At 47.8% G+C, this 25,136-nt stretch overlaps 1 protein-coding gene across 3 annotated transcripts in view; it reads left to right on the top strand.

The window, feature by feature from the left end:
* Positions 1 to 25,136, top strand: part of Abl1 (ABL proto-oncogene 1, non-receptor tyrosine kinase) — a 152,644-nt gene that overhangs the window by 115,458 nt on the left and 12,050 nt on the right. For all 3 annotated transcript variants that reach the window (XM_087183043.1, XM_013073699.3, XM_004849102.3), the window contains 3 exons: positions 2,375 to 2,548; positions 3,368 to 3,663; positions 18,731 to 19,003. In XM_087183043.1, the coding sequence (XP_087039169.1) occupies positions 2,375 to 2,548; positions 3,368 to 3,663; positions 18,731 to 19,003 (743 nt within the window). The remainder of the gene's footprint in view (positions 1 to 2,374; positions 2,549 to 3,367; positions 3,664 to 18,730; positions 19,004 to 25,136) is intronic.

The following is a 25,136-nucleotide window of genomic DNA, read 5'->3' as shown; positions in this document are numbered from 1 at the left end:
CTTCTTCGGCTGCTAGCAGGGGTTCACATCCTTTCCATGTTTAGTGATGATTTTAACTTCCTGTGCATTGCTTACTTATGGTTTTGTTTTGTTTTGTTTTGTTGTACTGGGGATTGAACTCGGGTCCTTGTGCTTACGAGGCAAGTGGCGGAACCACTGAGCTAAATTCCCGGCCCTTACTTATGGTTTTTGTCTGTAAAGGACTTTACACTGTTGGTGTGAAAGAGTCTTTGTGTTAAGAATCTTTTGTAGTAAGGTGCACTGTTGGACCGCCCACTCTAGGAGGCTGAGGCAGGAAGATCACAAGTTCAAGCTGAGGATGTAGCTCAGTACAAAAGACCTGGGTTCAATCCCCAGTGCTACAAAAGGAAAAAAAGAAAGAATATTAAGGTGCATGTTTCAGGAAGACTCAGTAAAGGCAGGTACAGGTACCTTTTCAGCATCACTACTGGATAAGGTATGGGACAACTGTAAATGTCACTGGAGAGGCTTGTAGAAATCTAGAAGATTCTGTGGGGAGTCTGCACAGCACAGCGTGCGGCCCTGCGTGCTGTCTGCAGGCGATGGAGCCGAAAGTGAGGGATGGTTCTGGGTGGAACTTAAGAGAAATTGTGTCCAGCTCAACCATACCCGCACTCCAAAGGACAAGCCCAGCCCTGTAGTCCGACTGCAAACCAACATCCACCAGGCAGCATGAGGATCAAACATGCTAATAAAAATTTCCCCTTTCAATATTACATGGCATCCCCATGATACATGTGATTTGTAGGTTTTTATATAAAAACCTAAAAAAACTCAGAACAAACAAATCCTCTCCTCCTGCCCTTCGTGGCTAGCTGGTCAGTCCCTAATGGTCCTCCATGGTTCTAGAGGGCTCGAGAGCCAGGGCAACTCCTAAGAGGACAGCGCTGGGCACATCACCAAGCTTCTCCCAGCCCAAGAGGTGGCAGTGTGACAAGACTCTTCCTTGAAATCATCCCAGCCTTCACAGTTCATAAAATGAAATTACCAAGTGTGGTTACAGCATAATTTAGGATTTACGCTTCTAGAAATAAGTCCCGAAGATTTATTTCCATTAGCAGAACAAAGGCTAGCGTTGAAAGACCTGCATTATTTATGTTCTGTTGATTACTTCCAAAGCACCCTTTTAGAGAAATGACCATTCCTGAAGCTGACCGGCCTTGCTTCTGAGAGCCGACCAACCTCGCAGGTGTCTCATGGGTCCACTGGTGAAGGGAAGGTGTCTGTGGGTCCTCTCCACGCAGAGGGAAAATTTAAACAAATGTTCTGTTATCATTTGAGTCGACTCATTTGTAGATCTTTCCATTTTTTCAAAGTAGAATTTCCCCTCCTTGAAAAAAAAAAAAGATTTTCTTATTGTGGTTTCCTTAAATGGTATTTGGGCTTCACTACGTAACGTCCACCACCATAAGGCCTACTTGGAGTGGGTTTGCTGGACCTCGTCACTATCACAAAGAAATTCTAGAGGCTTTGAGCATAGTGCAAGGGGAAAAAAAAGACAAGAAGGAACTTCAGGGACAATAGTCAGCTATTTGACCTTGTCGTGAAAAACACTCATATATTCCTAAAGAATATATGAGCTGATGATTGAATTCCAGCTTTTAGAATCTACTTATAGGCAAAATATGAAAGACTTCGTTATTAGGGTAGAAGAAAGTGTTCATGATTTTCACAGGGCCGAAAAAGAAGGCAAAGCTGCTGTGTCTGAGACGGGGCACGCGCTGGGTGGAAGAGAGGGGCGTTGCTGCCCTCTCTGGGGTGGGAGGGGCAGGCAGGCGCTGTCCCCAGCCGGAGACCAGCAAAGGCCTAAATGTGACCGAGCACCCACAGGGGCGGTGGCCCCTGGGACTGGTGGGGAGGCCACAGCCGCCCAGCTGGTGTGTGGGGGTGAAGGCGGCCACCAGGACAGCTGGCAGCTCCAGTGGGGGAGACGGCCTTCATTCTAGACCCTTCCGTACTATTTGATTTTTAAAAGTAGGTGTATATATTAACTTCGATCCGTTTAAAAATGTTTTAAAGCAAGAAACTTACTCTCCATATTTTAAAGGCAAATTCACCTGAAGATGGACTGTGACCATTTCTGACTCAGTTCATGTTGAGCTAATGAGTTTTAAAAGCTGAAACTATTTGGGAACAGTAATTACCACATTGGAATGAAGATACTTAGTGTTCTTCACAAGATTTGGTAGTGAGTCTTCTTTTAAAAAAACTCATAGTAGATACAGATGTTAAGAAATGAAATAAATTAGGGCTCTGTAATGTTGGAAACAGAACTTTTTTGTTCCTGAATATAAAGCTTGTGTTTCCTCAGTTCTTCTTCCTGTTACATTTCTCTTTCCCCTCCATCTTCCAGAAGCCCTGCAGAGGCCAGTAGCATCTGACTTTGAGCCCCAAGGTCTGAGTGAAGCTGCTCGTTGGAACTCCAAGGAAAACCTCCTTGCCGGGCCCAGTGAAAATGACCCCAACCTTTTCGTTGCACTGTATGACTTCGTGGCCAGTGGTGACAACACTCTAAGCATCACCAAAGGTGAGAGGCCTGTGGGCATGGTAGGGCCGCAAGACACTGGCATCACGGAGGTACACCTCCACTAGCCTCCCCTTCGCAAATCAAGAGAGCAGCTTCAGCCAGGGATTTAGCTCAGTGGCACCACGCCTGCCTCACAAGCGCAGGGTCCTGAGTTCGATCCCCAGTACCAAGGAAGAAAAAAAAAAGAGAGCTGGTTCCAATTTCTTTTTGTTTGTTTGTTTCCTTTTTCTTTTTGGAGAGAGTAGGGAGTTTGAGACAGGGCTTTGTAATTCAGGCTCCCCTTGAATTCACTCTGTAGACCAGGTTGGCCTCAAACTCATGGTGATCTGAGCTGTGGGATTACAGCTGTGAGCCACCTCACCCGGCTCAGCTTTCTGGTTTTAAATGTAGAAAGGTCCAAAAAAACCAGCAGCCTCTTCTCTTAAGGAAGACTCCGGTATAGAAGTTTGCAATCCAGCGTCTGTGTTTTCATACCAAAGAGGACATGTAGACAGAATGCTGAAAACATGACTTTTTTTCCTCTTAGAAAAATCATTTTCTCCCAAAAGCCTTCCTTAAGTAGAAGCAGAGCACTTGAAAAAAAAAAATGGTAGGTTTATAAAAACAGAGCTGTGCACTTCTCTGTACATTCAGTACAAACAGGAAGCTTCGGGTATAAGTACACATTCTCAAAGGCTTATCAATGCATGTATTTATGTGGTTCCGTTAAAACCGGCATGTAGAAGTTTAAAGTATTTTAGTGATCTCACAGGAGCAGATGAGCAGGGAGGAAGCTGGTCTCTAAAGCTGGAATGTCTGTTTTGGTTCCTTTCCTCCAAGGTGAAAAGCTCCGGGTCTTGGGCTACAATCACAATGGGGAGTGGTGTGAAGCCCAAACCAAGAACGGCCAAGGATGGGTCCCGAGCAACTACATCACACCTGTCAACAGCCTGGAGAAGCATTCCTGGTACCACGGGCCTGTGTCCCGCAATGCCGCCGAGTACCTGCTGAGCAGCGGGATCAACGGCAGCTTCCTGGTGCGGGAGAGCGAGAGCAGCCCTGGCCAGCGCTCCATCTCACTGCGCTACGAGGGCCGGGTGTACCACTACAGGATCAACACCGCCTCCGATGGCAAGGTTGGTCCATAGGCTGTTGCAGCAAAGCTCCACCCAGGGTTTCATAATCACTGAGGGGACTGCAGGCGTCAGTTCATTAGCCTTACGAAGACCCTTTAGTGAGAACCCTTACTTGACCCTACAAGCCTCTGAGCCTCGCGTGGTTCTCTGATGTTTCTGCTGGAGTCGGCAGTGTCTTAACACACCAGGCCTGGCTGTTGGAGTTCAACTACTTCTTACATTAAGACTCCTCTTTTTTTTTAAGACTCCTCCTTTTTGAAACTTCCCTTGTAATGATGGTACTTCATCCTCAATGAGAAAAATTAAGGCAGATGAACACATTAGCACTTCCTACATAAGTCCAGCCTGTGGCCTTCTTCCTATGGATAAAATCATACTTTTAGGGTGTGTGTGTGTGCGGGCACGTGTATACATATGTAAGCACGCACAGTTATTAAAAGAGGGATCACTTTAACCCTGATATTTCCAAACCCAAATAGTTGTAAAGGAGTCAGCATAGAGGATTTTGTCTTTGTGTAGACAGCCTTAAAAGTCCAAGAAAGAAAGGGAGGAACTGATGTTTATTTACCAAGTTCATGTCGCATACAGGCACACCAGCAGTCCATCTTTAGACCCCACTCTGTCCTCTGGACAGGTATTGGTAGAATCTGCATTTTTACATTTAAAAAAGGGAGGGTTGGAGAGATGAAGCATCCTGCCCAAGATCACAGAGGGAGAAATTGAGGGGGACCAGGCTGGGACCCCACTGTCCGCACCACTGAGGGGCAGATATCTTGGTAGTCCGGATGGCACATGAATCTTTACATACTGTATCATGTGTACCTGGGGCCTTAAAAACCAACAGAACAAGATGAATCACGGTGAAAAACAGTTCTGCCCCTAACTCAGTTCTCTTGCCCTGTGGCAAGCACTGTCACCAGTTTCCTCCTGGTGCATTTCCTGGTAAATGTGACCTGGAATGTATCTGTTTCTCCTGAAAAGACTCATACCCGATGTTTGCTCCACACTGCCCTGCATCCAGCTGGCCGCACGCAATCCACTGCATTCATTTCCTGGACCCACCGGTGGCTCCTGCCCTGCAGTTTGGAAACACCCTGCTCTGCTTCTCTGTGTACAGTCTAAGCACATGCAAGATAAGTTGCTAGCGCTGGTTGTATGCTATTCACGGTTGTGTAAATATTGCCAAGTCTTCTCATCAAAGACCACATCTGATATCTCATAGACAACATAGGCGGTGCCTGCTTCCTCACCCTCACCAGGAGTGTCATCGGACTTGCCAGGGCATCTTTGTCACTGACTGATGAAGAAGACTATCTCATCATATCTAATACAGCATCCGTATGTCATTTATTCAGTTCGTCTTTGTCCTGTATATAGAAACACCACATTTCACAGGTGTTTGGACCTATTGGTCCTTTTTCTTTCTTTCTTTCTTTCTTTCTTTCTTTCTTTCTTTCTTTCTTTCTTTCTTTCTTTCTTTCTCTTTCTTTCTTTCTTTCTTTTTTAATTAATTTTATTGGTACATTTTAGGTATACAATATAATGACATTCATCATTGGAAATTTGCACCTTTACATAATCTCTCTTGGTGGTCCTTTCTCTTTCATTGAGCTGTTTCATCACATGCCAGTTCCATCTTGGAATTGGTGTACTCTATGCTGCATTCCAGTATCTGCTGGGCTAGTCTTTCTTCTTACCTATTTAGCACTTTCCTGGCTGGCCTCGAGCATTCCTCTGTACCATATGGACATGCATATGGTCCTATTGTAGATGATCTGCTCTGCTCTTGTGTCTCTGGGCTCTGCGTCCTTGCAGTGTCTGCAGCGCCAGTGCTGTGCTTTGTGCACAGAAGCGTAGCCTATTGTTGAAGTGCAGCAAGAGAGGCCCTTGCCTCTGTGGCTTGCAGTTTGGGTTGTTCCCCCAGATGCAGAGCTAGGTCTTTCCATTCTGTGGGACGACGCCAGGGCGGTGGCCTTTTGAAAGAGTTCAGACGGCAGGGTGCCTTTTTTTTAGTAACACAGACATGAGGGTGTACCACACCTGGGAGGTGATTTTCTGGAGCTGACAGCTTGCTTCCCATCTGTGCTCTTTATCCCCACCAAGTCATGCTGCACCAAGATAATCGCTGGAGATTCACACTGAACAGGATAATGGTGTCTTTCCTCGGAGTTGTTTAATCAGCAGCCTCGGAACAGATGCAGGCAGGCATGATCTAGTTTGACAACTCATTAGCTGGGGTTGGTCTAAAATGCTGTGCAGAGAGGGAAAGAAAAGGCCACATGTGGGATGCATGACTTAGGGAATTTGAGATTCATTTAGAGAAGCAGCAGACGGGATGTGGTGGCTCACACCGATAATCCCAGCACTCGGGGAGATTGAGGCAGGAGGATGACGAGTTTGAGCCCAGGCTGGACAATTCAGTGACATGGCGAGACCCTGTCTCAAAAAAATGAAAAGGGCTAGGGACATAGCTCAGTGCGAAGGCCATGGAGTCAGTTCCCCATACCATACACAGAAAGGGAGGGGGAGAAGGGGAAGGGGGAGGGGGAAGAAGGAAGGAAAAGCCAGCCCCTCTGTCTGAAGGGGTCCTTCTGTTGCAGGTGGTGCACAGGGCTCATTTGACCAGCAGCACCCCCAGCAGACTTGCCCAGGCATCTCGCCTGCCCGCCCCTCCCTGGAATAGACACCCATCAGCTGTCCGAGCACTGGAGACTCCTCTGCCCTCTGTGGGGGCTCCTGTCTGGGAGGGCCGTGCTTGAGGGGCTGTAGCAGGTGGGATCATGTCCCTGGAATGAGGGAACATCGTCAGGATGGGGCTCAGCATCGAAGAATGCATCTCACATAGCAGAGTTTTGATGCAATCCTTTTTGGATTTCTAAGGGGAAAATTTAAGATTGCTAGGAGGGACAGGCTGGGGTTGGCTAAGTTTACTTCTTATTTTCAAATCAGCTAATCTTTAGAAAACAACTGAATGTGGAAGATTCTTCTGCAGGGCCCCAAAGGATTCTATTCTGCCTCCACCCTCCTGGCTCTTACCTCTCTCTTGTTCTGAGCTTTTCAGCAGTGGTCATGGCCAGTTAGCCAGGGCCACCAGCCTCTGACCCCAAGCTGGGGATTCTGGATCTTTGAGCTGGACTCTTACAAGTGCCATTTACTAGCAGTCTGGTGGGTAGATAAGAAATCTAGGACACGGTTGTCTTTCTTCCTGTGCTTTCACTAACATCACAGAATTAAGACTGATGTTCCCCACCACCCCGCCTCACTCCTCTGAGCTCTGCTTACTTGTGTCCATGACTTGCCCATTTCTGTGAAGTGTTGCTGCTGAGCCCACAGTCCCTGAGAGCCCTTGTGTACCAGTCAGCTTTCCTAGTGCAGGACAAAAATCCTTAAAGGAGGAGAGGTTTGATTGGGCTCATGGTTTCAGAGGTTGCAGTCCATGGTTGGCTGGCTCCATGGAAATATCACAGCAGAAGGGCATAGCGGAGCATAGCTGCTCAGTTCTTGGCTGCTGGGAAACAGACCTTGGGCAGAGCACCAGAAAGAGATGCACCCACAGTGACCCACCTCCTCTAGCTGACAGCACATCAGCTTGAGCTAATCCATAGATGGGCATAGTGCCTGCATGATCCAGTCCCCCTCTAGGAGCCTCTTTATCCATCAGGTTGACTGTCAAGCTTCACTGGCAGTCCGCCAGTCTCCTTTTCTTTTCGAGATGCCCAGTGGACACTCATTTTCACAGTCTGCTGAAGTGACAGGTGCAGGTTGACAAGAGTAGAATTGGGGAATAGGATTTGGCAGAGGTGGCAGGAAGGGCTGACTGTGGGTGGGTGGAGCATCTCAAATTTCTCAGATCTGCCAGCCCCAGAGTGGCCCCAGCCCAGGCCTGCTAACTAGCTTGAGCAGCTCAGGGCCCTCATGCCCTGGCCTCCGCCCATGAGCAGTGTGTCAGAGGTGACACTCCAGGGTCTACTTCAGCCAGAGGGTGCACAAGTGAGTCCACTAAGCCCGTGCATGTGGCAGTTAGGAGGAAAACCAGCTCTGGAGTTTGTTTGACAAGTGCTATTTTTCAAGCTCATGATTAATGAGGAAGAAGCAGCAGCCCTGGCCATGCACCCCATTAATGGAACTGGGTGTATAGCACAGTGAAGTGCTGTTCGTTCACAGCACTAACTTCACTGTCGTTTCTGAACATGCTGTGGATTCCTCACCATTACCCAGTTGTTCACAGTAAAATGCTGCTCAAAAACCAGAACTAATCACCAGAGTAGATGGTTAGTGGGAGGGATGTGGGAATATGACTGAATTCAGTATACAGTGCCCTTGAGGGAGGGAGGGTTTAACAGGGTCTTACTATGTAGCTCAGGCTGGCCTTCTGAAGTACAGAGATCCTTCTTCCTCAGCCTTCTTTGTGCTAGGATTACAGGTGTGTGCTGCCATAACTGGCAGAAATTTTTTAATAGACTTTTTTTTTTTGGTACCAGGGATCAAACTCGAGACCTTGTGCTTGTGAGGCAGGCAGCATAACCACTGAGCTAAATCCCTGGCCCCGCTGAGGTAAATCCCCAGCCCGAGAAGTTAACAAGTTGTTTTTGTTTTGTTTTATACCAGGGATCAAACTCAGGACCTTGTGCTTGCGAGGCAGGCTGTGGAACCACTGAGTTAAATCCTCGGCCTAATAGACTTTTTATTGGTACATATCTGAGCCAAATAAGGAATACATTCATCATAGCCAGTTAGGGTGTATATGAGATATATATATATATCATCGTCCTTTTTACTTCTACAAAAGGTCTGCCTCCCTGTTTTATATCATCTGTCTTTTATTTTGCTCTTTGAATTTTTTGTTTTTGTTTTTTGTTTTTGTTTTTTTTTGATACCAGGGATGGAATGCGAACCTTGCGCTTGCGAGGCAGGTGGCAGAACCACTGAGCTAAATCCCTGGCCCTCTTTAAATTATTTGTACTTTGAGTTTCTCATATGAGAGAAACCATGTGATATTTAACTTTCTGTGTCTGATTTCTTTCACTTACCATTATGGTCTCAAGGTAAATCTACTTTCCAACAGATGACTGTTTATGGCTAAGTAGTGTGTGTATATACCACAGTTGATATACCATTGTGTATATATACCACAATTTCTTTACCCATTCATCTGTTGATAGACATATAGGACGTTTCCAAGATTCAGCTATTTTGAGTTGTGATGCTATAAGCATGGGTGTGCATGAATCACTGCAATATAATATCTTTAGCTCTTGGGAAGATACCTGGAAGTATAGCTGGGTTGGATGGAATTTCTATTTTTAGTTTTTTGAGGGATCTCCACACTGATTTCTGTAGTGGCTGTACTCATTTACATTCCTGTCAACAATGTAGAAGTGTTCCTTCTTCCTTACAGCCTTGCCATCATTGGTTGTTTGTTGAGTTTGTGATGATGGCCATTCTTTCTGGACCAAGATGGAATCGCGTTGTTACGATTTGTATTTCTCTAATGGGCCAAAAATGCTGAACATCTTTTCATGTATTTATTGGCTTTATGTACTACTTTTTCTGAAAACTATCTTCATTTCAACTGCCTTTTTCAATTGGGGGGGGTCTAATTTTTTTTTTTAGTCCCTTATATATTCCAGATGTTGGTCTTCCATCTGAGGAGTAGCTGTCAAAACTTTCTTCCCACTCTGTGGGTTGTCTCCTTTGGTGCAGAAGCTTTTTAATGTGATGTGATCCCATTTGGTGATTCTTGATGTTCTTGTACGAGTGAGGTTTGTTCAGAAAGTCCTTGCCTGTGCCTATATCTTCAAGAGCTTTACCTAATTTGTCTCCCAGCAAGTTCAGTGCTTCTGTTTTAATATCTAGGTCTTTGATCTATTTTTATTTTATTTTAGTTCAGGGTAAGAGATGTGGATCTTGAGTCATTGTCTGCATGTAACAAGTTCTCCCAGCACCATTTGTTAGAGAGGCTTTTTTCCAGCATGTGTTTTTGGCCCCTTGGTCAAAGATCAGGTGCCCGATGTTTCTGTGTCCTCGGTCCTGTGTATCTGTGTCTGTACCAGTTGCTGTGCTGGTTTTTATCACTGTAGCTTTGTAGTATAATTTGAAATCCAGAATTGTGATGCCTCCTGCTTTGTTTTTATTGCCCAGAATTGCTTTTGTTCCTGGTTCCATACAAATTTTAGAGTTTTTTCTAGTTTTGTGAAGAATGTTATTGGTAATTTGATTGGGATTGCATTACATCTGTCAGTGTTGGTAATGCAGGCATTTTTTACTATATTGGTTCTGCATGTCCAGGAACAGGGAATATCTTTTCCATTTTCCGATGTCCTCTTCAGTTTCTTTTTTCAGGATTCTGTAGTTTGTGTTGTAGATGTCTTACTCCTTTGGTTAGGTTAATTCCTAAGTACGTATGTATGTATATATGTATGTAGGTATGTATGTATTTATTTATTTATTTTGTACTGGGGATCAAACTCAGGACCTTGCTCTTGCAAGGCAGGCAGTGGCACCACTGGACTAAATCCCCGGCCCTGAGCTTAATTTTTTAAAGCTATTGTGAATGAGATTGTTTTCATAATTTTTTCTGGTGGGTTCTTATTGATGTGCAAGAATGCTATTGATTTTTTTTGTTTGTTGACTTTGTATCCTGCTACCTTTTTTTTTTTTTTTTTGGTACCAGGGATCGAACGCGGGTCCTTGCGCTTGTGCAGCGGGCGGCGAAACCACTGAGCTAAATCCCAGCCCAGTATCCTGCTACTTTGCTGAGTTTATTTATTAGTTCCAGGAGTCTTTTGGGTCTCTTGTAAAAGATCACATCATCTGCAAATAAGGAGTTTGGCTTCTTCCTTTCCTGTAGGTGTATCCCCTTTTATATCTTTCTCTCTCCTGATTGCTCTGCGCAAAGTTTCAGGTACCATGTTGAGCAGGAGTAGTGAGAGTGGATGGTTTTGTCTTGTTCCTGATTTTAGAACAAAAGCTTTCAGTTTCTCCTCACTTAGTTTGATGTTGGCAGCGTATTTGTCATAAGTGGCTTTTATCAGTTTAAGATAAAGTCCTTCTATACCCATTTTCATGAGGATTTTTATCATGAGTGGATGTTGGGTTTTGTCAAAGGCTTCTTTTGCATGTGTTCAAATGATTATGTGATTTTTGTCCTTCTGTTTATGTGATACATTTATTTATTGATTTATGTGTTGAGCCATCCTTGCATTCCTGGGGTGAAGCCAACTTGGTCTTGATATATGATCTTTGCACTGATTTGTTGTATTCTGCTTGCCAGTATCTTGTTGAGGATTTTCGCATGTAAGTTCATTAAGGAGATCAGTCTGTAGTTTCTGCTTGTTTGGTTTTTGTTTTTGTTAACTCCGTATCTGGTGTTGGTATCAGGGTAATGCTGGCTTCCAGGAGTGAATTTAGCAGTGCTCCTTCCCTTTCAGTTTCACTGAAGAGTTTGAGAGTGTTGGTGTTAGATCTTCCCGGCAGTTCTGGTAGAATTCTGCAGTCAGTCCATTGGGCCCTGGTCTTTTCTTTGTTGGTAGAGTTTTTATTACTGCCTCTAGTTCATTGCCTGTCATTGGTATATTCAGAGTTTTTTATGTCGTATTGGTTCAATATTTAGTAATTCATATGTGCTGAGGAACTTCTCCATTTCTTGTAGGTTCTCCAATTAGAATACAAGTTTTCAAAGTAGTTTCTTATAATCCTCTGTATGTTAGTGGTATCAGTTGTGATTTTTTGCCTTTTTCATTTCTAACTGCATTGATCAGGTTTATTTCCTTTCCTTTTTTTTGTTAAGTTTGACTAAATCTTTTTATCAATCTTGTTTATCCTTTCAAAGAACCAACCTTTTGATTCATTGATCCTTCGTATTATTTTTTTAGTCTCAATTTCATTAATTTCTACTCTGATCTTTATAATTTCTTTCTATTAATTTCAGGTTTGGATTGCTCTTGTTTTTTAGGACCTTGAGATGCTTCACTGAGGTATTTATTTGGAACTGTGCAGTTCTTTTAATGTGAGTGTTCACAGCTCTGAACTTTCCTCTTAGAACTACTTTAACTGTATCGCATAGGTTTGGGCACATGTGCTGGTGTTGTCCTTGATTCTAGGAAGCCTTTTTATTTCTTCCCTGATTTCTTCTGTGACCCATTGATTATTCAGTAATGTATTGTTCAATCTCTGTGTTTGTGTAATTTCTGTACTTTCTTTTGCTTTTGATATCTAGCTTCATTCCACTATGATCCAGTAGTATGCAGGGTATTATTTCAGTTCTTTTGTATTTATTTAGGCATGCTTTATGCCCTAAGATATTATCTATTTTGGAAAAAGTTCACGTACTGCTGAGAAAAAATGTGTATTCTGTTGTTGTTGGATAAAACACTCTGCAAATACCTGTTAAGTCCTTTTGTTCAATGGTGTAGTTTAACTCTGATATTTCTTTGTTAATTTTTTTGTCTGGTTGACCTAATTGTGGGAGTTGGGTGTTGAAGTTCCCTGCTATGATTGAATTGGTGTTTTATCTGTCCTTCTATGTCTAGTAGTTTTTTTTATGAAGTTAGGTGTGCCAACATTCAGTGCATAGATATTTATAGTTCTTATCTCTTTGTTATGGTTTCTATCTAGATGTCCCCCAAAAGCCTCGCGTGCTCATAGGTGGAGCTTTGGGGAGGTGCCTGGATGGTGGGGGCGTGATGCTCATCCTGGATTAGTCCTTGATGAGTTTATAGCTAAATGTGACCTGGGAGGTGCAGGCTGGTTGTGGGAGGTGGGTCACTGGGCATTTGGCCTGGAAGGGTCTGTTCCCCACCCACTCCCTTGATCCCGCTTTGCTCCCTGTCTGCCATGCCCGTCTGCCATACTGCCCTACTGTGGCACCACTTGACTATGGATGAAACCTCTACAAACCCTGAGCCAAATAAACTTTTCCTTTAATTTGTGGGTGTCAGGTATTTTGTCCCAGTAATGAGAAAGTAACTAAGACTCTTCTTTCTGAATTGTCCCCATTACCAGTGTGTGGTGGCCATCTTTGTCTCTTCTGATCAAGTTTGGCTTGAAGTGTGCTGAGTCTGAAAATAAGCTGACTATTGCTGCTTGTTTTCAGGCTCCCATCACATGGTGTGTCACTTTCACCTTTAGTCAGTGAGCTGCCTTTTGGATGAGTTGTGTCACCTTTAGGCAATATATGGTTGCGTTTTGTGTTTTGACCCAATCTGCCAGTGTCTTTTGACTGAGAGTTAAGACCATTGACATTGAAAATTATTACTGTAAGGTGCTTACTGAATGCTATTCATTGCATTATTTTTCCAGTGCTAAGTGCATTGTTCTTTTCCTGTCCCAGTTAGACGTATACTTTCATTGGGCTCTTTCTTTCCTGGTGACTTCCCTGTCTCTAGCTAGAATTCTCTTGAGTATTTTCTGCAGTGCTGGTTTAGTGGTCATGTTTTCTTTCTCAATCTCTCTCTCTCCTCTCTCCTCTCCTCTCTCTCTCTTCTCTCTCTCTCTCCTCTCTCTCCTCTCTCTCCTCTCTCCTCTCTCTCTCTCTCGTACCAGGAATGAAACTCAGGGCCTTGCACTTGCGAGGTAGGCACTGTGCTGCTGAGCTACATCCCCAGCCCTGGTGGTCATGTTTTTTCATGATTTCTCTGTCATGGAAAGTCTTTACTTCTCTGTCAATTTTGAAGGCTAATTTTGTAGGATATAGAATTTGGGGTTGACAATGGTTTTCTTTTAGGGCAAGCTCTCCTGAGGTTTGTGCTGAGAAATCTGCTATAATTCTGATGGGCTTACCTTTATTAACAACTTGCTGGTTTTCTCTAACAGCTTTTAGTATCCTCTCCTTTCATTGAATTTCTGGAAGTGTGATTATGGTGTGTCATGGAAAGGTTCTTTTCCGGTCATGGCTATTTGAGGTTCTGTATGACTCTTATACTCGAATATTGAATTCTTTCCCTAGATTTGGAAAGTTTCTGCTATGATTTCAGTGAATAAATTTCTCATACCTTTGAGTCATCTTCTAATTTGTCCTTTATTCCTACAATTCTGATGTTCGTTTTTTTGAGTCATCTAGCAGGTGTCGGACCCAGTTTCCATGACGTCTTGCCATTTTTAGGATGTCTTTGAGTTTATGCTCTGCATCCACCTTCAGTTTCTGGCCCTGTACCCCCATATTGGTCCAGTCTGCTAGCCATGCTTTTCATTGAATTTTTCATATCTTGTATTTCTTTTCATAATTTCTAATTCTTTACCAGACTGGTCATTCATATCTTATATTATCTTGTTTAGCTCAATTTCTGGTCTGTTTCTTCAAAAGTTTTGTTAGTAAAATCCTTTATCTGTTGGACAAAATCCTCTTAAGCTTTCAAATATTATGAAATTGCCTGTGTTCCTTCTTTGAGCTCTTCAAACATTTTGACCATTTGTTTTTTGAGTTCGTTGCCTATAACTCCTTGTATTTCAGTATCTGTGAGATCCCATCTTTTGAGGAACTAAGGGTTTTTGGAGGCATTTGTTGCTTTGCTTTGTCATATTTCTAGTCTCTGTGCTGTGGGTTAAAGATCAGTTCGCATAGAAAAACTCCCTGCTGTGTGCCGATCTCTTCAGTTAGAGGGTCTCCATGTGGTGCTGTATGGCGGGCGTCCTTGTGTCTGGCTGTGTTTTGGTGTCTGCCCCTGTTCAGCCCACTCAGCATGACCTCAGAGAATCTTCCTGGTGTCCAGCCCCCTTCTGGGCGCCTGATCCCCGGCACCACACAGAGAGAGGAACCCGGCCTGCAGTCATGTCGCTGGCACAGGCAGCCTGGATGTCAGCGTCAGAAAGAAACACTTCACAGCAGCATCTGTGTCCCTGCTGCAGAGCAGAGACCAACAGTGGTCAGAGTCAGAGCAAACCGGACATTGACAGACTGTAAGAACCAGTGACAGCTGCAACTGTATTAATAGGAAAGAGACCTACAGTGATATGCAGGCAGAGACAGACCAAATACCAACATACAGAAATCCGCATCCACTCATTGCAACAGCCATACAACAAGAGAATTTAGCAGTAATAGCATTGTCAACTAAATATCTAAGAATTAATAAAGCTTAACTGTAACGTAATAAAATGGAGGAGGTGAGGAAAGGGAAAAAGTAAATTTTCAAAAAGGAAGATGACAGAAAAAGTGAGATAAAGAATCCAATTAAAGAATAGAAGGAAGTTAACAGAATTAGGTAAATGTAATAGAAAATAATAAGAGGGCTAGGGCTTTAGCTCAGCGGTGCTGCTGCCTGCCTTGCAAGCACAAGGTCCTGAGTTTGATCCCCGGTACCCCCCAAAAAAATTAGAAGAAGAAAAAATTAGGAAAGAATAAAACAAAGCAAAAAAAAAAAACATAATCACAAACGAAAAGGAAAAATGAGTCCAGAAAAAATTCTTGCTTGTGCTTAGGTAAGTGGTTTCTTTCCAGAGCCTGTGGTATTAGAATCCACCAGGTATGAGGGAGGGATAGTGAGATACAACTAAGGCCTTTTTTACACACCCACTGTGTGTGTATGTGTGCGCGTGGGAACACACGTGTGCACACACCTGCCTGTGCGTGTGCTGAGTGTTCTCCACCCTTCCTGCTGGGCCAGTCAGCCAGAGGTGTGGTTTCTGCCTTAGGGCTGTGTTCACTCCTGTGGCTCTTAGGGTTTGGTCCCTCTGCACCCCAAGTTGCTGCTGTCTCCACCTAGCTTTAAGGCTGTGAGCTTGTGAGGTGCCCCCTCTGTCCAGACACGCTGGGGTGTGGTGACCATCCGAGCCAAGGCGTAATATCCCTGATCACATTGGCAGATGGGGAAAGCAGATAGCCCACTGACTTCCCTGCTAGACATGGGGGTCCTTGACTGCTGGGCTTCATGCCAGCACTTTGAGACCCAGCCCCTCAGAAAACCTCATGCCACTGGCCTGGCTTTCATCATGGAGGTAGGACTACTGTGGCCCACGCACCTGAGCGCACCACTCCTTAAGCTTCTTGGGATTCTGTGACTACCCTACCCCCTTTCTATACAGTCACTGTGGTAGAGTGACCCCAGAAACCCTGAGGTGCAGTTCTGTGCCTTCTGATTCCTGCAGTAGTTCAGTCTTAAAACAATGAACCCCTTCCCAGAACAGCTCCTGATTAGTGCCTCCCATGTATGGCAGTGGCCTCCTCCTCCAACTCTAGCCTGCCCTGCAGAAGGAGTCACTTTCTTTTGCATTTACAGTAACATGGCTCTTGGCAGCTAGCGCTGCCGGCTGTTGTTGCTCCTGGGGCTGCTAGCCCGAAGGGCCCCCTCTGTGGGGCAAGGTCATCTTTCCAGACCGCTTCCTTCCTTTCTCTGCCTTGTCCTCAGTTTCTCCAGTTCCTCTGTGGCTCCTAGTTTTCCTACCAGCTCTTTCTTGATTCCCTGAGCTCTTCCTTTTCTTTTTTCTAAGTTGTTTTCCAGGCATGTAAATTTTAGGGTGAGCAATGAGCCCATCACAGAGTGTGTAAATTTAATTATTGATGACTTTTAAAGTCTGTCCATTTAGTGAAACCTCCCTAACTGATACATCCAACAGAGAAGCCTCATGAGGGACTGAAGGAGTCCATTCCGCATTGGTGTGAGACTGGACCTTCACTTTGAGCTGGGAGCACCCATTTCAGATCAACCCTGTTCCCCTGTGCCGACCCAGGGTGGGAGCTGCTGGGCTTCCAGGCCAGTCTTCTCGGAGTGGCTTTTCCTACTTCACCCAGCTGCTGGGTACGGAAGGTGCCAACAGCTGGGCCGACCTGAGAGAAGAGAGAGGGCTGGCGCTTGCAGTGCAGTCACTGGGCAGCCGACCCGCTTTTCCTGGGTGGGGTCAGAGCTGTCCCTGGGTCCTGCTCAGTTGTCTTTGTGAGCTGCACTTGAGTCTGAGACAACACTGAGGAGAGTGCGTGTGGGTGCCAGCTGAGGCAGCCCGTGGGGGCGGAGCCCCTCCTGTTCCTTCACCCACGCTCGCGCACTCTGCACATCCGTGGTCCCATCTGCCCCCAGCTCGGAGAGCGCTGTTCACAGAGGCCTCCTCGGTCCTCTTGTGGCGCCTCCTCCTCCCAGATGGCCTGCCTCTCGGAGGCTCTGTCAGAGGGATGGTCGGGGCCCAGGGCCACAGTCTCCCTGTGAGGGACGAGTTTCCCAGCACTGAGAAGTCTTTCTGGACAATTCTTGGGTTTCTTAGAATTTTATTTTAGCAGGATTGTTAGCAAAAAATTGTAGGGGTGGGGCACACTTGTACTCCCAGCTCTGAGGAAGGCTGAGGCGGGAGGATCACAAATTTAAGCTCAGCCTAAACAGCTTAGCAAAACCCTGTCTCAAAATAAAAACTCAAAAAGGCTCAGGGTGTAACTCAGTAGAAAGGCCCTGGGTTCAGTCCCTGGTACCACCAAAATAACAAAGAAAAAATTGCTTGTGTCATCTCCCCAAGCAAAAAGGAAGCAAAATCTCCCTATTACTGAATCCATTTTACCCTCTTGAGAGTCACAGATGGGGTCAACTTGTACATTTATCACTTTCTCCCGTTAAAAATGTTTTAATATTACAAACTTCAGAAAGTAATTCTGCTAGTCAGTTTTCATTCCCACAACAAAATGTCTAATGCAGTTAACTTCATGAAAGAAGAGGTTTGTCCATCAGTGTGGAGGCCACAAGTCCAGTCACATGGGCGCTGGGAATGGCCTGGCACACAGTGGCAGAGTGCACGGGAGCAGGCCTCACCAGGATCACGTCTGGTAGGGTAGCAGAGAGGGTCGGGGCCAGGCTTGCTCCTAACACTCAGGGACCCAAGGAGCTCCCTGTTGTCTCCAGCAGCCCTGCCTCTTAAGGTCCCGCCCCGGCAATACTGCCACCTAGAGGCCGAGCCCGTAACAACGCCAGGCTCAGGCTCGGAAGTACTGAGACGCCGCAGCTGCAGCGTGACCTGCATCCTTTTGCCCCTCCGCCCCAAGTATCTCCGCGGTGCAGTCTGGCTTCCTTCTCCCCGCACCTTGGCAGCTCGGAGAAGTCTGAGCACCTAGTGCGACTTTCAGTATCTCTCCCACTCTGAAGCCTGTAGCTTCAGTTCTGTGCCCACAGCCCCGATGTTGTGTGTGGATTTTAATGCAGAATCCTTTTTGATAAGGAACCATTCCCACACTGTATTACTGAAACAGACCAAGGATGAGGAGGACAGAAAGAAAAAGGTGGCCGTCACCACCCGCACTGGGGCTTCCTGCCAGCCCGCGCCTCGTCCTCTCGTCGGGTCCAGTGGAGAACCTGCACAGTAGGACTCTACCCTCTCCTGCCCTGGACCCCAGATAGATACATGGGTGTGTTTGTGTCGTAAAGTGCTTCTCCTTACTTCCCAAGATGGAGGAGGCGCTGCCGTCCTGGGGGTACTGGGAGGCTGCCCAGTGGGCATGCCACTTCCTGCTCAGCCGGAACGGGGGAGGCAGCAGTGCAGAGGGGAGGATGTTTATTTTATCAGTTTTCACCTTCAGACCACTGTTTCAGTCCAGGGTTATCCACTTAAAATTATAAATTAATTTCCATTTAGCAAGTACTTGCTAAGTCCGGCAATTCACTAGTCAACACTTTTTTGCGTACCTATTATATACTCATTTGTTGTTCTCAGCGTTGCACAAGAACAGACAGCTCAGGGCCTGCTCTCATGGAGCTTCCGGGCAGTTAGGTGGAAACAGTAGTTTAACAGACACACAGGAAACAAGCAGCTAGTGGTAAGTACAACACAGAGAAGTAGGGCAGGTGACACGACCCGTGTTAGGCGTTGACTTCAGACTGGTGGGCAGGGACATTTAAGCTGCTCTAGAATCACTTCTCGGCCTTTTGGCTAAGATCAAGTGTAAGCTGCTCTAGAGCGGGTAGCAGAGAAGGGAAGTTGGTGGGCATGGATATCAGGCAGGGGAGCAGCAGTGCAAGGGCCCTGGGGCCTTTTCTTGTGTGTTTCTGCTTCAGCAAGCAAGTCCCAGCATACACAGAAGGGCCATGCCCAGCGCCCCCAAGTTTGAGATCGCTGCATGCCCCATGCATGACCCTGACCGCTGTTTCTCTCCCCTCAGCTCTACGTCTCCTCCGAGAGCCGCTTCAACACTTTGGCCGAGCTGGTTCACCACCATTCCACGGTGGCCGACGGGCTCATCACCACCCTCCACTACCCCGCGCCCAAGCGCAACAAGCCCACGGTCTACGGTGTGTCCCCCAACTACGACAAGTGGGAGATGGAGCGCACGGACATCACCATGAAGCACAAGCTGGGTGGCGGCCAGTACGGGGAGGTGTACGAGGGCGTGTGGAAGAAGTACAGCCTCACCGTGGCGGTGAAGACCCTGAAGGTGGGCCTGGCAGGGTGGGCGGGGCAGTGCTGGGGCAGGGCCCCTCCTGAGTCAGACAGGAGACTCCGCCTGCTGAAGGAATAGTTCACTGAGCCGGGGTCCTGCTCTCCGCTCCACTGCAGCCTGGGACGGCCAACCTCCCACCTCAGGGGAGTAGCATTGTGGTTTCCAGGCAGCTTCTTTCCTTTTGAAGTTCTTTGAAATCAGCTAGGATCTCAAGGAAGTTTTCATTTTGAACCCTCTGCCTTCTTCCTGCTGGGACCGGAGCTTGGCCCCAGGAGAGCGCCCCCTAACGTTGGTTCTAAGTGAACGCTGATGACCTGGCCTTTTTATAGCTGTTGGGAAAGAAAAAACGGAAACCTCCAGGCTGCGAAGAATAGGCCACACCATGTGTGGGGCCCCAAAGTCTGGGGCAGCCCGGCGCTAGTGACGGCTGCTTCCCTAAAAGGACAGTAAAGTGGGACCCACGCCTTTGGGCTGGTGCCAAAGGGCTGCTCTAGAGTGAATTGCACTCTAATTCTAGAACTCGACAGTGGCTTCCTGAGGCCGCAGTCAATGACATTGACCCTTGGCCAGACACTTTCGGTGGGGGTGGGTGGCATGGTTGCTCACCTTGAGCACTTCGGCTGTTTTCCAGGTAAGACTTTTTTTTTTGGGTGTTGTGGATCGAACTCGGGACCTTGCACTTGTGAGGCATGTGGCAGAACCACTGAGGTAAATCCCCGGCCCTAGGACTTTCTTTTTAATGTAATAAACATTTCCACTTGCCAGGCCCTTACTTCTTAGGTAGTCAGAGAAGCAGACAAACTTACACCAGGAGGGGCTGGCACTGTGGGGCTTGGGGAAGGAGCGAGAGTAGGCACAGGGAGAGCAGGGATGGTGAGTCAGGGCGGCCTGGGCCCCACCTGTCGTGTCAGCCCGTGAGGAGCCGCCACGGGGCTCAGATGGACATGACTCGTTTTGGGGTCACGAGACCGCCGCACGGAGAGCTGTAAATCAGCAGTCCTGCAAAGGGAAATCGGCTGCCGTGGCTGTGAGGTTGTGGGTTTTCTCCCTGTACACCCAAGCTTTGTAACCATCTTCTGCACACATGTGCAGTTTAGTTCAGATCTCCAGAAGAACGGAGTGAAGCAGCTGCACCCCTCATGTGCCCTGTAGAGGTAGGGAGAGGGCTGTGTTGGGCTCCAGGGCCCGAGCTGACTTACAAAGGGCCTGGCCAGCAGTGAGCAGGGAGCCCCTGGCATTGCCCAGGTGTCTGCCCAGATCAGTGAAAACAGAAGGAGGAGGAGGAGGAGGAGTGAGCGCAACATACCTCTGTGTCAGCAGTCAGGCTCATCTGAAAACTTGGAAAAGAGATTGCAGCCAAAGGAGGCTCCCAAGCACATAACCTCACCTGCCAGAGAGGAGAGAGGTCTTGTGGTGCCGACTCAGGGTGGTCTGGAAGCAGGACCAAAGAGCTTGCCTTGCCCGTGCTGTCCTTTCTGCTATATGTACAGTGCGTTTCCTCGGCCTCAACCACTTGCAGTCCCACCATTGGTGAAGAGCGACAGGACCCCACATGGTACCTAACCCGGAAAGCAGAGCGCCCCTCTGCTGCATAAGTCAGCCCCACTGCCAGCCGGGCAGCAGTCTCCCGAGGTAGGCTGCCCACTTGTTGTGCAAGAGTAGCGTCGGTATTTTCGGTATTTATCTTCACTTTGGAGAATGAGAGCTTGGACTCTGAATGACACTGATGTCTGTCACCTACAGGCTCACTATGTGCCTGGCAGTGAGTGCGTTCCGTACAGCACCCTGTTTAATCCTTCACCCGTGAGAAGGTTCACTGAACCGCCGCCCATGTGACCCCCATCCTCAGGGATGGGAGAAGAGAGGGGTGCTCTGAGCCAGGCTCAACACAGGCACTGACTCCAGAGCCCACCCCCCTTTTCCCCCAGTGGGAACCCGGGTTCCTACTCCTCGAACATCATGAAAATACCCTGCAGGACAGTCACCTGTCTCCTCCTCTGCAGAGCTGTCCACTCGGGCTTCATGTCCTCCACTGTGTCCCAGAGCTCCTGTCCTCCCACCTGCCGGTCCTGGCCTCTGATCCCTTTCCCACTCTGCTGGTTCTCAGCCCCTCCTCGCCAGCAGGGGGAGCAAGCCGTGCTTGTAGGCAATGCCCACAGTGAGCCTGCAGGGTCTGCTCCTTCAGATCAGAGGAAAAGAATGGAAAGGCGAGGCCCTGGGGGACCCTGTGGAAGGGAACCCGGACTAAGCTGGGCTGGGACGGTCCTGGAAGAACAGCTGCCAAGGGGAAGAAGCCCCGCATTTTAAATGAGCTGTATTCCTGAAGTTTGTAGTTTTTTTTCTATGAAACAGTTTTGTAAGTAATAGGAAAAGAGTACTGTTGGTCTAGTTGTGGTGTTGACTCATGAGCTAACGAGCAAATTTACTATGAAAACACAGAAAAGAGCATAATTCTTGAGTAGGTAATACATGCCCAGTGCCCTCTGCCCCATGTGCCGTGACTTCCCTGCATCCTCCCTGCATTTGTGGTCTGGATCACACAACAGAGCACCTTCCAAGGAGCTGAGCCTGGTGTTGAGAAAGTGCCCATTTGCTCTCACAACAAACAGTGTTTTGGTTTTGCTTTTCCTTTTTTTCTCCCAGGAAAGTGGTTTTCTTGGGGAACCCCAGAAACTGGCAGGAAAGGAGAGGCGTGATGGCATTGGCAGTCACATGCAGAGGTCTGAGGGCTCTCGAGAGGGCAAGGCTGTGATGCCGAGATGCTGCTGCTGCTGCTCTGCGGGCACTGTGTCCCCCTTGGGCCTGCGAGCGTCCAGGGACTCCTCTGGGAGGTGGTTTCTCTCAAGCTTCAGGGCCCCATCTAGTTTGTCAACACCCCTCTTGTCCTGCTGAGAAAACTGCCCCTTCTCTCCAGCATTTCTGGTCGAGATGCTCCTGCACATGCCGTAACCTCGCTCCCCTAGCAGATGTGGAAACCCAACTATTTGCACACAAATCTTACTCCAGGGCAAGGTTCCTCCTGACCAGGAGGCCTCAGAGAGCTTAGCCATTTCTAAGTCGGGGCTCTTCCAGCCAGTGGTGGTGGCGCATACCTATAATCCCAGCACTTGGGGGGATCGCCCCAAGTTCAAGGCCAGCCTGAACTACATAACAAGACCCTGTCTAAAAACCCACAAAATCAGACAATGCTCTTTCTTTTGCTGTTGAATACTACACTTATGGGTGAGTCCAGAGGCCAGAAGGAAGAAGCTGATTAGAAAATACCTGACAGGCGTCAAGTCTTCAACCTTGTGTCAGTAAAAAGACAAAAACAAACACCCAGTGTTCCCTGGAGCCAGCCTTTCTTTCATGCAGTCAGTGTTGCCGGTCTGCTGCTGGGTAGAGATGAGCCGCCCTGGTCATAGTGGACGTGACACTGGCGAGTGCCGAGCCCAGTCCTGGCGCTGCAGTAACCACTTTTCGTGTGTGAGATAGATGTAGATTTTCCTTCGCTTTGTGGAGAAAAGGTTTAGCCAGGCTTGGTGGTGCACGCCTGTAATCCTAGCACTCTGGGAGGCTGAGACAGGAGGATCACAACTTCAAGGCCAGCAATTTAGTGAGACCCTGTCTCAAAAAAATTAAAAAAGGACTGAGAATGTAGCTCAGTGCAAAGGCCCTAGGTTCACTCTACAGTACTGTAAAAGAGAAAGAGGTCAGAGAGAGAGAGAAGGGAGAGAGAGGGGGAAGAAAGGAGGGGATGTAGGTTTAGAGAGGGTCAGTGAGTTACCACGTCACACGGCCCCAGAGCAGTCAGTCTGACAAGCTGCCCTCTACCCCTCTGCAGTGCTATCCAGGTGTTCGTCCCCACCTGAGCCAGGCCAGTCAGGCCTCAGAAGAGCCCAGCCGACCCACCTCTTCCCCAGTGGGAAGCCTCAGCTCTCCTCAGGGCGCTTCCTCTGCCCTCACTCACCTGAGCCAGTTTCTCCCCACTCTGGGTAGAAGAATTCGCCTCAGAAGGGCGAGGGCGCTGGGGCGGTGGCACACACCTGTCATCCCAGTTGCTGCTGCGGAGGGTGAGGCAGGAGGGCCAAGAGTTCGAGACCAGCCCGAGCAATTTAGCAAGACCTCGTCCTAAGTTTCAGAAAAGGTGTGGGGAGCACTGGGACTGTAGCTCGGTGGTAGGTGCTTGCCTAGAAGGCCACGGCCCTGGGTTCAATCCCCAGTACGGCCAAAAATAATTGTTAAAAGATGATGGAAAAGAATGTTTGTGACTTGGGATTGAGCTCAAGTGGATGGTGGAATATTTTAAAGTGAGAGCAAAGGATATCACAGGATAGCATGGGGACATTTCCAGTCAACACAGTTACCAATCTCGGTTGCTCTTAGTCATTCAAATGATAAAGTGAGCTCTGTCTGACTCCAGCAGGGGGAGACAAATTCACACTGATTTTCTGAAAGAATGAAATAAGGAACAGTGTCTTCTGTATGTGTGTGTAGAGAGCCTGACAGACAGGAAGAGGGATGCTTTGAAAGCCTTATTCCTTCTGCAAATTTCCACAGATCTTTCTGATGTGGATCGTTTAGGAGAGGGTCAGCAGCTATAAAAGCAATGATGCTTCTGAAATGATTTCTCTGTGTGTGGTTTGTTATATGGAGCTTTAAAAGAGGAAACTGCACTTATTTGGAAAGCATCATTCAAGGACAACTTCTGAACACATTGCTGGCCCGGGAGGGTTGGAAAGCCCAGTGCCGTTCGCCCCGGGAGCAGTCCCGGTGCCTCAGTGCTGGCCGGCAGCCATCCTCTGACCCTTGGTGTCAGTGTGTCTCCCCACCAAATCTGAGCTCTGCACCCAGAACAGCACAGACTGCTGAGCCTGTGAGCAGAGAGGGCTAGGAAGAGTTAACAGTCGGTGGGTGGTGGCAGGGGTGAGCTGATCCCACACAGCTTGACGCGGTGACAACCAGCGACGTCGAGTGAGCTCGGATCCCCGAGCTAAGTGATGATGGGCTGACGCACCCTCATTACGTGCTTCACTTGCAGACAAGATTGAGCAGAGCAGGAAAGCTCTGAGCAGAGGTTGGGCTGTCCTCGGGAAGGGCTCCCCTCGTCACAGGGAGGAGTAGGGCAGCCTAGCAAGCCGTACAGGAGGGCACCGGAGAGGCAGGGGCAGGGATTGAGGTTCCACATTTCACAGAAAGTTTCCTAGTGAATACCTCTTAAGGAACCTCATTTTCAAGAAATTCATTCCTTGCTGGGCATGATGGTGCTGCCTGTAATTGCAGCACTTTGGGAGGCTGAAGCAGGAGGATTGAAGGTTTGAGCCCAGCCTGGGCAACTTAGCAAGATCCTGTTCCAAAAATAAAAACTTAAAAAGAGCTAGGGATTGTAGCTCAGTGTCAAAACCCGGGTTTAACCCCTAGTAGGACAGAAAAGCAAAAACAACCCCCCACCACAACATGACTTCCCAGCCAGCCCCACGCTGTCTCTCTTCAGACAGCCTCAGGAACCTCAGTGGTAGCTCACAGCCACCTCTACCTCTGTGGCTGCCTGCTCTGATTCTGCTGGTTAGTTTGGGAGCTTTTGAGTAGGGTCCAGCGCAGGCTCTATGACAGGACCCACCAGCCATGGCCACAGGCCCCGGGGCCCGGACAGGGAGAACGAGAGGAAGTGGAGAAGCAGCGTCCCATGTGCAGTGGGCACCGCCCGCTTCCCTCTGGCCCCCTGGTGATGTTTAGTGCCATGGGCTTGTGCGGCACGACCTGTACCGATGGCCACGCTGGAGCATCGTGGTGAATGAGCTGCTGGGGAGGCCCGACTGGGGGCCTGTGCTGACCCCCTCGCAGTGGCAGCTGCTTCCTTAGGAGCCCGTGACACCCTGTGCATGAGCACTTAGTGTCCTCTGCTCTGCTGCATTGCAAGGCGCTGTTCTTTGGGGCTGCAGTGTCCCCTTCTGCCATCAGGGTCTCTGTCCTTAGGTCCGTGCACTCCAGATTGTTAAAGTGAGTTTATTTTTTCTTCTGTTAAGTGTGCTAGGACTGGGAACCCAGGCACTCCTTGGGGAAGTGGTACTATCTTTGTAGTGTTGGCCTCTGCATAGCCCTCTCGGACCCCACAAACTCCCCAGGTAGGGAAACAGTGCGTAATAGC

This window comes from Heterocephalus glaber, unplaced genomic scaffold, assembly GCF_053883595.1.
Source record: "Heterocephalus glaber isolate CG9 unplaced genomic scaffold, H.glaber_assembly_v1.0 deba00001479, whole genome shotgun sequence".
Classification (NCBI taxonomy): Eukaryota; Metazoa; Chordata; class Mammalia; order Rodentia; family Bathyergidae; genus Heterocephalus; species Heterocephalus glaber.
Note: the sequence above shows the minus strand (reverse complement) of the source record. Positions and strands in the feature narration are given on the sequence as shown.